Source organism: Phaseolus vulgaris, chromosome 6, assembly GCF_000499845.2.
Source record: "Phaseolus vulgaris cultivar G19833 chromosome 6, P. vulgaris v2.0, whole genome shotgun sequence".
Lineage (NCBI taxonomy): Eukaryota > Viridiplantae > Streptophyta > Magnoliopsida > Fabales > Fabaceae > Phaseolus > Phaseolus vulgaris.
Window position 1 is genome coordinate 18,932,644 of NC_023754.2, and position 14,033 is coordinate 18,946,676.

General features: G+C 32.7%; 1 protein-coding gene across 2 annotated transcripts; it reads right to left on the reverse strand.

Annotated features, from left to right (window-relative positions):
* Positions 1-87: 87 nt before the first annotated feature.
* On the reverse strand, positions 88-12,335 carry LOC137831559 (nardilysin-like). Of its 2 annotated transcripts, none has more exons than XM_068639281.1 (19): positions 11,628-12,335; positions 11,293-11,368; positions 10,889-10,935; positions 10,050-10,162; positions 9,401-9,474; positions 9,183-9,278; positions 8,944-9,063; positions 8,207-8,437; positions 7,532-7,680; positions 7,257-7,413; positions 5,352-5,504; positions 4,652-5,034; positions 3,578-3,727; positions 3,277-3,459; positions 2,576-2,779; positions 2,357-2,463; positions 1,735-1,888; positions 853-974; positions 88-547 (listed from the first exon to the last, which is right to left on the reverse strand). In XM_068639281.1, exons 1-19 carry the CDS (start codon positions 12,180-12,182, stop codon positions 304-306), a joined length of 3,318 nt encoding a protein of 1,105 aa, XP_068495382.1. In that variant the 5' UTR covers positions 12,183-12,335; the 3' UTR covers positions 88-303. The 2 variants fall into 2 exon arrangements, with proteins under 2 accessions (XP_068495382.1, XP_068495383.1); XM_068639282.1 differs by having other exon boundaries at positions 11,270-11,368; positions 11,628-12,240.
* Between the last annotated feature and the right edge of the window lie 1,698 nt (positions 12,336-14,033).

Here is a 14,033-nt window from a genome sequence, read left to right on the forward strand (position 1 = left end):
TTGGTTTAAACCTTAAAATGGCTTTTAAGGGAAAAACAAACAAATATAGCCTAAAAGAGACTCATCTATAGAGTGCAAGTAAACACATATACAAAAGGACAAATGTATAGTCATTGAACTATAATATCTTGTTGATAAAATGAATATTTTCTAAAAAAAATGTAATTTACATAAATAAATCTGATTCCAGTAACACATTTTGTATCCCTCCTCCTTAAACTTAGTTTCATATTAAGCATATCGATGACACCCCTCGAGTCTACAACCACTAAATGTTCTGAGTTGAACACTATATCTCAAAAGTTAACAAAAACTTGGATAAAACTTGGATTGCAACTTAAAAGCTGCTGCATCTGTAATGACCTCCACAGATTTGGGTGGCGTTTCAGCCTCTTTCAAGTCTGTGTTGCAACCCCATACCTGAATGAGTAGTCGCCGACATTTCGGAGAAGGCGGTTTAAAGTAAGTCTTGTACCATTCAACAACATCATGCTTGGTTATGTTCGCCAGTTCATCTGCTTCCTTCTTTGAGAAATCGAAGATATACCTGAAAACCATAATGTTTAGTCATATAAACCATCATTGTAGCAACAAAATGTAGCTAATAATGATATTTCCTATAAGCCCTTTTGGTCCTCCTTAAACTTCTATCATAACTTGGCAGAAATTGCTCCATACTCTACCAAGACAGATTCAGAAGTAAAAATAAATTACGTAAATATGTATGTACATAAAAGATATCAAACATCTGAGTCATATGAAAGGCTGCTGGTTATAAGACTTCAACAATAAGTGACAACTTCGATAACTAAGTCTAACACTATCATCTAGACCACAAAATATGTAGGGTACCTTTTATCAACAATCTGGTTCCACAATCTATTGCTTTCATATGTGAGTGAAGGATCTTTCTCCAGCAGCTTTGCCACTAACCCGCTTTTGTAATTCTCAAAGGAATCACCATCAAGTCCATCCTGCAATATATTTCTCCATAACATAAGTCTTCATTCAGAAAATAAACACTTCGATAAATCTTTTAAACGAGAATCCACAAATCAAGTCAGAAACAGAAAAGCCTGTTGTCAAATAAGTACATCCAATGTAAATGCAAAAAAAGAGCTATAGTGCTGTTAAATTGAAGCAGTTAATAGTTATATTTTGGATTTTAAAGCTCGTGCCAAAATAGACTCCTTAGACATTATTAAAACCTTTTTTATATTTTATTTTCTTTGCAATGAAAACTCAGCCCAGACAAACATAATTTAGCTACATAGAGAAATGAAAAACAATTCATTGAATTTGAGATAACTACAATATAACAAGCTCTAAAATAAGCAATAGAATGGCAGAATAAACAAGGTTATCAATGGCAATTTGGCAGAATATGGTGGAAGGCCAAAGATTCCAGCATATAGAGATGCCAGGTTTGCCTATGGCACTGTCACAGCAGGCCTCCTTTAAAACATTGTTTGTGCATTGTGTTATGACAGTTCTATAATGGCTATTTAACAAAATTAATAATGCCATCATCTTGGGGGGAGAAAAAAATTCAGACTCTGCAGATGACAAATTCAAAGCATTTTACTATTTGCATCCATTTTCCATCTTTCTCAATAATAGTAGGGTCGGCCTATTATAACTTCTTAAGAACCCAAGTCATGTTAGCTTTATTGCAGCTCACAATGAAGCAGATAACCTAGGAACATGGAGGTTGAAGGAAATAGGAACACTTACCAACAATTCTTCCAGGCCATTTAAGAAGTTGTCAATTCTCCCTTGCAAGTAAACTGGGTTGTACTCAGATGATTGAATACAGAAACAAAACCCAAAAACACGGTATGTTACTCGTGGGCTGCATTCAACAACATAACCAAGCTGCTCTTTTGTCCTGTATCCAGATACATGAATTTTAGTCCCCAAAGAGACAAACAAGGTAGGATTGACAAAAGAAAGATAACAAAACAGCAATCTCAACACAAGCATAAGGCTGCAAGTGAATGGTTTCATTGAATTTATACCTGTTTTATCAGTGAAACTAGGATTCTATAACAATAGAAACTTTCATGGCAAACCAAGACAACTTTATTATCAAGTAATCAATAACCTATGCTCTGAGCTAGTTTACAGCAAATCGAGTTAATTTAAGAGATATCAACAATTAGAGTAGCTTCCTCTCATAAATGCAAGTAAAGTTCAATTTTCACTCTGAGTAGATAGGTAACAAGTAACAGACATTCTCATTCTAAGATGTATTATTTGGTATGGAATGTCAATCACGGGAGAATAAAAGAGAGGACCTATGGTCGTTAACAAATATCAGAAGTCAAATATACGACACTGAGCAACAGAATGTCACCTCAGCTGATTAAAAAATGGCTCCTCCACAATTTCCTCAAAAAGATCAATCAAAGCTTTCAATTTGATTGACCCCAAACCAAAATCTTGCTCAAATTGAAAATAAAGCTGCATAAAAACCAAAACTGAAGTAAGAAGTATGAAAAATTGTCAGGGACAGAGAAAACAAATATCTATGAAACACATTGGTGAAAAAAAAAACCAATCTAACTAAAATTACCTCAGCCACAGAGTTCTTTTCTGACTTATTCTTCACACTGACATCTCTAACTAAATTGGCACCAGACGGCAGGCAAATAACCCGCTCAGCATGCCTCAACTCAATCGGGAGTGGATTTACAGGAAAATTCATCTTAAATATATTTGATATGCTAATTGCTTCTTCTTTTGAAAGATTTCCATGACATAGACCCTCCACATATAGCTGTACAAAATTAAGATATAAAAGAATAAATCTCCAACAATGTCACAACTACAAAAGTCAAAACTAAGCAAACCATAAAATCGTTACAATTAACCTATGTGACTTATCCATGTTCCCAACATAACTCATTTAAAAATCAACTAAAGACCAATAATATATGACAAATCATAAAGGAGTAGTAGTTGCTTTCTTGCAGTTGTTAGTGTTAAAACCTATGGCTGGGACTTCTACATGCACATTAGAGCAAAATAGGGAGTTATTTGGGTAGCACAAACACTAAAATTATAAGCACAATAACAATTGCTCATCCATGTGCCCGTCGGGAGTTGGCACAACACACATTCAGGTGCAATGGTGCATGTTGCTCACCCGTCATTAACAGTATTGACAACATTTGTTATACTCCTGAATCCATCATACTTGGAATTTTAAAGGCAACATAAGCAATCTGCAAAAAGTATAATAGAAAATACTAATAATAAATATTTTGTATCAACCTGGGAGAGAAGTCCAGGGATGAATGCCTTCAGATCATCAAGACACAAATCATTTAGATAATGCAGCTTCTCATCAGCGTCATAGAAACTCTCACACAAAACTTGCAATCTCAAATACGTTGAATGGCTTAGTGGCTTCATGTTGAAGTTCTTTAAAGTTCGCTTCATATCTTCTTTTATGACCTGTTCAGATAATCATTGGTTCGTGACAGCAAAGACAGAATGTAGTAAAATTGAAGATAGAAAAATTAAAATATGGTTAACATTGATTTTTTTTTTTCAAAAGAAACATATCACATACCTTAAACCGATCATCAGTTGGCATAAAAGATTTAGCTACTGAAAAGAATTTAGATAACAGAACAGGAAGCTTCTCGTTGAAACCATAGACCTTCAGCTCAAGCATGTCACCAACATAATTGACAGAAGTTTCTAACTTGGCAATACTAGCCTGCATTCACAGACAAAGATTTGTTTACAAAAAAATCTAAAAATAGGATGGGACTATTGGCACAACCTACTTATAACTGCAATTTCTTAAATTGCAATCAAATATTCAATTGAGGAAACTGCAATTTGAAGTTGGTTGGGGCGTGAATAGGCATTAATGAGTGCCAATAGCCCCAACCCTAAAGTACTGTTCTCTATTGAATGACTTATGTGGTATATGCATACTTTATTTAAGAAATACTAAGGAAGGGTTTTAATAAGTGTTCAATACTAAAGCTTTATAGTCTGTACTTTCTTTATTAACATTATTACAATGAAATAGAAACACAACTTTGGTGATACCACAAGGGTTTTTTAAGCACCTTCAAATGTCATGTATTCGCATTGAAGATATTTAACAAGACCATTATGTCAGATATTTCCCATAAGTAATATCTGAGGAAGGGTTCTTGGGGCAATATCCTTTAATAAAATGAAAACTAAAAACCAATTTTCAATCAATTGGAAAAGAATAAAAAGTGAGCTCTAGAATGTTATATATAGGCATTCTTGAATACTCAATTTTTTTCCACAAATATTAATGAATGGGAGCATTTTTATGATTGATAATAGGCAAGCTGAAGGTTATCTGGTTTTATGATTAGTTTAAGACCTCCAGAAACAATTGAAATGGATAATTTATTTATGGTGAACAATCTCGAGAAAAATGAGAGCATTTTTTAATCTGTACGTATTTTTCTGTAATATATATGTATCATGTATATGCATGTATATGTGTGTATATTTATACTTAGTAAAACAAAAGCAGTATCTAAGCCCAAGTTCTCTTTTGTTTCTAAGCTTTGTTCACTTCTGTCATGTTGTAGGTGAATTTTCCATCATCCTTTATTGCCTGTTGTTTATTGAAAATAAATAGATAATTAACCTGGTATGTGATTTCATTCAACTCATCTTTCAGAAGGTGAATGAACAATTCAGATAATACACAACTCTTTACGTCAGCATATCCACCCTTCAAGCTAATTCGAAAATACGTATTGGCGCGAGGAACTTTGAATGTGTTATCAGGCTTGTACCAGAATTTTATCAATGCTTCATCAACTATACAACTAGGAGAAGTTGAATTTGCAAATTCATCAGCACATGTCTCACTAGCACGAATAGAGAAGTCACTTGGAATGAACTCATTCTTGGAAGGAAGATGCAGTGAGGCATCAATTTCTGGAGGATTTCTCCACAACTCCATCAAATTTTGAGAAATATCTTCTTCCGTGTAACGTGAACCAAACCAAGGTTCGTTCTGGAAATCTGGAAAAAAAAAATCAAGTCTTTCAATTGTCTTGGTGAAAAGATAACTTCCAGAACTAATCTTTGAGCAGTGAAATAATAGTAATTATTTTCTAATATTTCAAAGCAATAGGCACATACAGTAGAAACAAATAAATCATCACGGTATAGAACCCCACCCCTCATTCACCATTATTCAATAAGGATTATTAAAAAGCATAATGATAGGCAACAGTCAATGGCTTAGACCTATGCCCGCCAATGTTATCAAGGATACAGGAAAAAGGAAAAGGCAAACAAGCAATTGCCAATTAGATAAGGGAGAAAAAAGAACTCACCTTCGGACTTAAGGAATGACTTTGAAACAACATCTACCCTCATGTTTTCAGGAATGAAGAAACCAAGAACTTGTTTTAACAATTGTTCATCCCAAGTCTTGTACACGTAGTCACCATAAATGACATGCTCAGGTGAATAAAAGTGCATATTTTCTGCACAATTAAAATGAATAAACCAATAAGGACAATAAATTTGTAAAAACATTATATCACATAAATAGATCTTCAGTTTTTGCTACAGATTCTAAATGACAATAGTATTCCTTTCATTTCTATGTATGTTAGCCTTTTTTTCATGTACATGATTATCAAATACTATAGACCAGTTGAGTTCTTCAATTAACTCCCATGTATATAAAAACATAGTTTCTATCTTTTTGCAACAATCATCCTACATAAATTAACATCATATTCCAGTCAATAAGCAGCAATTTGGACACGTTTGTCATAATAGTTTATATTATCTTTTGAGCAAAAGCTGTTTTGTGTTGTATCTATCTGTAACCTATAATCCTAGAGAAAATTTCTTAATATTTCATTAAGCTTTACACACACACACACACACACACACACACACACACACACACACACACACACACACACACACACACACACACACACACACACACACATATATATATATATATATATATATATATATATATATCTGAATCGGTAGGGAGATCTAAGTTAAGATCTTTCAAGCTCTTTTCCTCATATTTATACTCTTCAAATTGGTTGTATCCGAGAGGGTCAATCACACTCTGTCTGTATTCTCTGACAAGAAAATGTCTTCTGCTGCCATTGCTGGACTTCGCCTTTTTCTCTGGCAACCACAGGATTTGAAGCATCTCTCCAAAGGATGCCCAACCCGATTGGTCATGAAGGTAGTTCTTTCTCATGCTCTGTCACACATTGCTTCTCTGGGCAGCTCAGTTAGGCACACTTAGCCCACTTGCTGCCTTCCTGTCACCGGAACACCATCACGCCACCTCTATCAGTTTCGTTGACTTCTTATATTCCTATTTCAACCCTCACCATACATTTCCATCACTATTCACATCCTAATCCATAAAGGGCTCTTCTCTTCTTTTGGTTTCTGTTGGAGCTACGGAACATCTATCTATTGGACCTTCCCACAATAACTTCAGAAAAACTTAGTGGTAAAATTTATTTATCTTGGTCTGTTTCTATTGAACTTTGGTTTCTTGGCCAAGGTTTTCATAATCTCTTGAAAAAAGGCAGTATTGAAATATCAACAAGTGTTGCACAATGGAATAAGTTAGACATCCAACTTTTTCCTCTGCTTTGGCAATCTATGGAACATAATATATTAGGGACCCTTAGAACATTCAGATGTAAATCTTTTTGGAAGAAGGCTCAAATCACTGTGGTCTGGTGAAATTCAACAAATGAGGATGTATTGTGACAATCAAGCAGCTCTTCACATCGCTTCCAACCATGTGTTTCATGAGGACAAAACATATAGAAATTGAATGCATTTTGTTAGAGAAAAGTTGTTGTCCAAGGAAATTTAAATTGAATTTATTGGCTCTAATGATCAACTTGTAGACATTTTTTGACAAAATCCAAATGCTAGAATAGTTTATATTGTCTTCTGAGAAAAAACTGTCTGTGCTGTATCTATTCGTAACCTAGATTCCTGGGGCAAATTTCTTCCTCTTTCCTTAAACTTATATTATGCGTGACTGTGTGAATGTGAATCTAAATCAAAAGTATATAAGTTATGATCTTTCAATCTTCTCGTATATACGCTTTCAAGCATGTTCCTAAACCAAAACTGCATCATTTCAAGCACCAATATTTTCAAAAGACACGAACATCAAGAAATATTTATACCAGAAAAAAAGTTTGACTATACTACCAAGAAAATAAATTGAAAACCTGCAAGCTCAGCAGCATAATCATCTTGAGGCTGCTCTTCCACAAATCTGAAGTCCATGTTGCCAATATTTTGAAGTTCCTTAAATATCCATTCTTGTGGTGAATCTTGACGCAACAACTTAAGGTATTGATAGACAAAGCCAATGATATCAAAGATCTGGGGAAATGGAATAGAAGTTAACCTTACAACTAGACAACTGATGGCTCACTAAAAACACAAAAAGCTACATACTTTCCATCTGATGTGCCTCTAGAAGTTTACAAAATGAGATTACCTTTTCTATACCAGAGTCGGTGAGGTGTATGGACATGACGAAGACATAAGCTATAGATGACCGATAAATTCCCTCTTCCCCAACACCTGCAGATAGAGAAGTAGCCAATCCTCTGGTCTTGAGAAAGGAGAGCAAGCTTCCTCTGCCCTCTGAAAGGTTAATTAAGCTATTGTTAAAGAAAAACAAACCATAAAACTTTCAATCTTACAATTTTAAATTTAAATGAGAAATAGTTACTGCATACAAATCTACAAAGTATATTACCGTTGACCATAAATGAGAGTATTCTACTATCCAAAACAATGTTTCAGAAGTTTATCAAACATTTTAAGTTGGGACTAAAGTGTTTAAAATAAAATAAAAAATCAGCAGGCAGGCAGGAAAGAAACCATGTGCCTGTTTGAGAAATAAAATCTATCTCGGTTTTTTTATCAACAAAAAGATGATAACTGGCAGTTACTGTGCAGTAAACTTTAGACAAGTTTTGAAATACCACAAGAAAACAATGGAGAGCAATGCTTGAGAAGAGAAACTCTCCAATGCCAATTAACATGAAAGTGTATCACTTTAATTTGCAACAGAGATGCACAATAAGATGCATAAAAATGCATGATAATAGATACATGAAAAATATCACTCAACTCCTTAGGATTTATCTATAATGAGAAATCTTACCATGCCCAAGGAGATGAGCTAAATAATCCTCTGGCTTCTTTAAATACTGTTGATGTAGACAGGGCAGTGTCCATGATAAGTCAAGGATATGGACATCTTTGACAGCTTCTAGGCGGTAAACTTTACCAGATTTCCAGATAGGACCTTCCATGGAGAACACGGGGTTTGCTTGACCTTTTTTTACCGCACCAAACAGTTCCACAACCCAACTCTCAAGCACATCCAGAGACTCTGTATTATTTATAAACATATTACTCAAAATACCACCATATATTAATTTTAGACCTACTCTTGAGCCTTGACTAGAGCCATTATAATCAATAATCTGTTACAGTCAGTGTATCAAAAAATTATTTTACATTCTAAATATTAATTTGACAATAGTTGGCTACAAATTTCAACAAACAGAAAATAAAAAAAAATCATATCAACATTAACAGGATGCAACTTGAATAACTACTCTCTGAATGTACTGCCCACATGTTAGTATTTGCTACACTAGAACAAGTCCTGGGTACCTTTTTCTCTCTGCCCTAAATACAACATTTTGTTAATTTGCTCCACTTTCCAATTAGCCACATGAGACAAAAAATAGATACCTGTATCCCATGTTAGGCTCCCTTAGGATACACTAGACACACTATTGCTAGGACCTAAATACTACTATCATAAACTTTGTAAAACTTCTTGGTTCTAAATAGAATAATCACACACAAGATAGTGAAATAGAACCTCACCTCCACCAATAACGACAAGCTTCATCAATCCACCATGGTAATAATCCCCATATAATTTCAATATTTGCTCTCGTAAATTAATACCCTTCTCCATTGCATCAACCAAGCTCTTTTTATTCCCTTCATGTATGTGAAAAAGAAATCAAAATAGTTTTATTATTATTATCAAATTGCTTTAGCAAACAAAATAAGCTGAAAAGCTAATTGACCAACAAATGGATTAAGATAATCCAACTTACCCCAAAAGAATCTATTTAAAGGATGATTATGAGCAGAAGTATGGCACTGAAGTTGTTGAAGACGGCAAGCATCATTTTGTAAAACCTGGTTGAATTCTATGTGCACACCATTATGGTATACGATTGTAAGCCAAAAGCACATTTCATCAGCAAACTAGAAGATAAGAAAGTTGGAGCTCTTTCTAAAGTTATTTGTTTAAATAAAAAAAAAAAACTACCTGAATCTACTGCAAGTACTTCTCGCTCCATTGCCTCCATCTTTACAAGAGGTGAAATAAAGAACTGAGAAAATCTGATAATGAAAGAAACCAATAAAAAGGCTCAACAGAAATATAGCACAATAATGAAATGTAACCAACAACAAACGTTGACAATTAAAATATTACCAACAGATCATCTATGATACATGATTCCCCAACGGATATTGAGATTATTAAATAATTAATATGTACGATCAAATACACTGGATTGATGATCTATTGGTCTTGTATTTTTCACCGAACACTGAGATAACTAAAATAACAAAGACATAGGATGGGACTAATTTTACTGGATTAATGATCTAAAAAATCCTGATTTTAACTGTTTTAGGCTGTACAATACATACTAATTCTGTTTTATGTTCTACAACACGTGGCTACTGACAAGTAATATGATGAACAGTAAAATATTTTTTTTTTAAATTACTTCTACTCGACTGCAATAGCTAAAATGCTCCGATATATGCATGATCATCACACACTATACCGGTTTATATTAGTAACCAGTGACAAAAGATAGAAGTTAAATACAATTCAGAAGCAAAAGTAGAGAGCAGAACCTATCTGTAATAAGTAATCTGTAAAACCACCTAACAGAAGAGTTTACCTTTTCAAGGCACCCTTCAGAAACTCTCGCTTCACTTCAAAATGGTAGCAGGTGTATTCAGTTTCCGTGTATGCATTTGATGAGCCACCATGCTTGGACAAATAGCTATCATACTAACAATAAAAAGAGTGTCAAATCCTATGCCAATTGACCTATGTTATGCGTCTAGCACATGCACCAGGAGTACAATCAACCTCAGAAAAGTGAGACTTCATGCCAAGGATACAAAGAAATTAATCTAATCTATCTTAATTAATTTTAAGTTTCATCAGAGAATAGGAGGGGGAATCAGCTGGGATTATAACTTAGCTAAACTGAGTATAAAACCATAATGTGAAATCTGACACAGAAGCACCACTTAGATTACAATTATGATAGTTAATAATAGTAAAAGGATGTAGAAATTTATCATTTAACCTATCAGTATCTATACGAAAAGTTGAAACTTTAAGAAAGACATTCCTGTGGCAAAGTGGCATTCAGTGAAAGAATGCAGACGGCTTATATAACAATAAAATCCAACATAACATGAAGTCGTGAAGCATGTAATACATTTCCATCAAAGGCTTCACATAGTGAAAACTTTCTTGACTGAGGACAGGTAATTTTCGTGAAGTTGAATTCGGGCACACATGTGACAAAGGAACATGCAATAAGAGGTATTGAGTACTATCAGGCCATAACAACACTTCTTCAGGTTCAGGTTTTCACTTGTTTACACGATGCTTCTAAACCAAAACAAACATGTTATAGATAAATTGTTTTCTCAGTAATACATAAGAATTCAATCATTTTCAAAAAAGACATGTATAAGCAACACATCACATAGCCAAACAGACCTCATTTTCATCTGGAAATTCATCACTCCCCATGAAGAGCATGTGTTCTGCAAATCAAATACATCATATTCTTATTTTTATTCCAGGATATCTAAAAAAACCACACAAGTATAAATCAAATATAGGGAAAAAAATTATGGTCCCATTAGTATAAACTTCTCAATAAACACTTGCAAAAGAAGAAGCAAGAAAGTAAAATGAATTAAACTTAGGTCAAAACCAACTTATACACTTCAGCTTGCATAGGTGTTGGATAAGAGAACTTTTAAAAAAGGTCGCAATACATAAGTTGATTCTAACTTACGAGAAAATTTTAATTCATTGTACCTTCCCAGTTTCTTCTCATATAAGCACTTAGGAACAAGTTTATCCAAACAGTACCTAAATGAGGAAAATATCCAAACCTAAAAAGTGTGCTAGTCCCTGAGCTTCATTCGGGTCAGAGAAGCTGCCCATTCCTACACACATAGCTGCTGCAGCCTGCAAACAAAAAATAATACATTAATTCATTAATTCACATTCAAGAAACACCAAATCAACAAACCGAATCACATATAGCATAACCGTTCCCCAATCCCCATTCACATCCCCACATTTCCACGCAGAACCCAGATCCCATCGACACCAAAACAACCAACCCACAAAGCCACAACAGCAGCACACTGTAAACCGTAGCTAAAATCGAAATGGGCATTCCCCAAATAAGCAGAACACAAAAGAAAACAAATAAAAACCCAACCTTTTTGCTCTGGGCAGCAGCCCCACCACCCTTGACACCATCCCTTTCCCCATCATCGTCATCACCTTCCTCCTCTTCATCATCATCATCATCCTCATCATCATATTCTCCTTCTCCCTCTTCATCATCCTCATCTTCCTCTCCTTCATCAACCTCATCTTCCTCCGGAGCATGCTTGGGAGGCCCCTCCGGGTAAATCTCGGGATCATGAACGAGCAGAGCGCGGAGGCCGTTGGGGAGACGGAGGAGGCGGTACAAACGACGGTCATTTGGGGACTTGAGAACGACGTCGTCGTGGTCTGAAGCACCCTTCTTCATTCCCATTATCAAAGGTTGTTTCTTCCCCTTCCTGTTGTGGAGAAAGTGGGAATGAAGTGTGCGTGAGCGTGGTCTGGCAGCAGCAAAGAATCTATTGTGAGCGTTATTTGTGAGTGTGAGCTGCGAAAGGGAAAGCGTAGTTGTGATTGGAGCTTGAAGAAAGGGGTGTGGAAGTAGTAAGCCCAGTGTTCTTGTAGTTTGCTGAGGATAAAGCATCAAACTTGAATCTTTGATCATCTCATCTTCACACCCCCATTCACACCAACTGCTTCCAAATCAATTGGGCCACCTCTTCAGGGAAACACAAAAATATGCAATAATAAATCAAATCAATTTTCAAAATTCTAACTTGAAAATGAAAATAGTAAATAGCTTTAGATAAAAAAAACCACCTTAGACTCTGTTTGGATTTTCATTTACCAACCTTGGACAAACCTATTTTGTTCTTGTGTAAAAACCAACACATAAAATAATAGATGGACAATTTAATCTCCAAAATTGAATCTTTCAAACTGAAGAAAATATCAAAATGTCTCTGGAAATTTTTAATATTCATTTAAGTCAACATGAAAGAAAAATGATTAATTGGAAGAAATTAAATGAAATTCTAAATTATTTTGGAGATTTATTTAAGATAAAAAAAAATAAGAAGTAATTTGGAGGACTGAATTGACTATTATTAGAGTGTTTTGTTCCAACACACATACATTTGAAGTTATAAAGGTTATATATTATATGCTAGTACATGCCTCAAACATGACTGTTTTCAAAAAGAAAGTATAGATGGAAACTAAAATATATTATTGTTATTTTAAATTATTAAATATGAATACTTTAATTATTTAAAATAGAAAAATGTTTCGAGGAGTCTACCAATATTGCTAATATTTTGAGATATTTTCACCAAATTTAGACCTGATATTATTATAATTTTTTTCTAACAAACGTGGATTAAAGAATATTATATATACTACCCGTAACAGAAACGTTAGCTGTAACAGAAAAGTGTTTGGATCTATTTTTTTTATTTTTTTTTATTATTATTATTATTATATATTATTATATGTGTATTTATATTTTTAAATATCAAATTATCTTTAAACTATTCTTTAAAAGTATAATCAAATAAAGATTGATATTTAAAATGTTTTTTTTTATATTTAAAATAAATAAATTTATTTTTAACAAATATCTTTAATTAAATTGTATATAACATATAGTTATATTTATAATTTTTTAATTTTAAAAAATTATAAATTTTATTTATTATTCTTTTACTTATGTATTATAGTGAACTATTATAAAATAAATAAAAAAGTAAAAAAAAAAACATTATAAAGGTTGAAGAAGAAAAAATAGAAAGAAAAAAGTTACTTGATAAGACACAAATTTTCATTAGAAAAAACAGAAAGCTAAATAGTTTATATATATATATATAATTTTATTTTGCAGGATATTTACACATTGAAAAAAATAGTTTTTAAAACAAAACTATAATATTATTTTTATAACTAAAATCAATTATAAAAAGGAATTATTTTTATATATAAAAGATATAATATATTTGTATTTATTAAAATAAATTAAAATTTATATTTTAAAAAAATATATATAAATAATAATATTTTATTTGATTTTAAATATTACTTTACATATAATTTATTTATTGTATTCTTTTATAATGATGATAAGAGTGTACAAAATAAACAAGGTTTATTAATTTACCTGCTACTTTTGCAAGAAGTCAAACGTGAAGAAAGAGTGTTACAAATATGTCACTTAGTAGATAATTTTTTTGCTTTAGTTTATTCTAAAGTTAATTTATCTTTTGTAGCTAAGAATACTAGGTGAGTATATTCTAGCGTTATCATTACAAATTATTAAATAAAAATTAAATTTAAAAATAAAAAATAATTAGTCATTATATTAATTAAATAAAATATTAATATAAATATTAAAATATTATTTATATATAAGATAATTTCTATTATTAATAAAAATTTATAAATTGATATTTAAATTAACTATAAAAATTTTAGCTATTAATATTTTAGATTTTAAATTGGTGTCAATTAATCTTTTAGAAAC

Excerpts from the sequence above, each read along its gene's own strand:
- LOC137831559 (XM_068639281.1), bottom strand. The coding sequence starts at position 12,182 with ATGATCAAAGATTCAAGTTTGATGCTTTATCCTCAGCAAACTACAAGA. Across the intron at positions 9,475-10,049 it reads CTGAAGGGTGCCTTGAAAAG|ATTTTCTCAGTTCTTTATTT; the intron begins GTAAACTCTTCT and ends TTTCATTATCAG. Across the intron at positions 8,438-8,943 it reads GCTTGTCGTTATTGGTGGAG|AGTCTCTGGATGTGCTTGAG; the intron begins GTGAGGTTCTAT and ends TAAATAATACAG.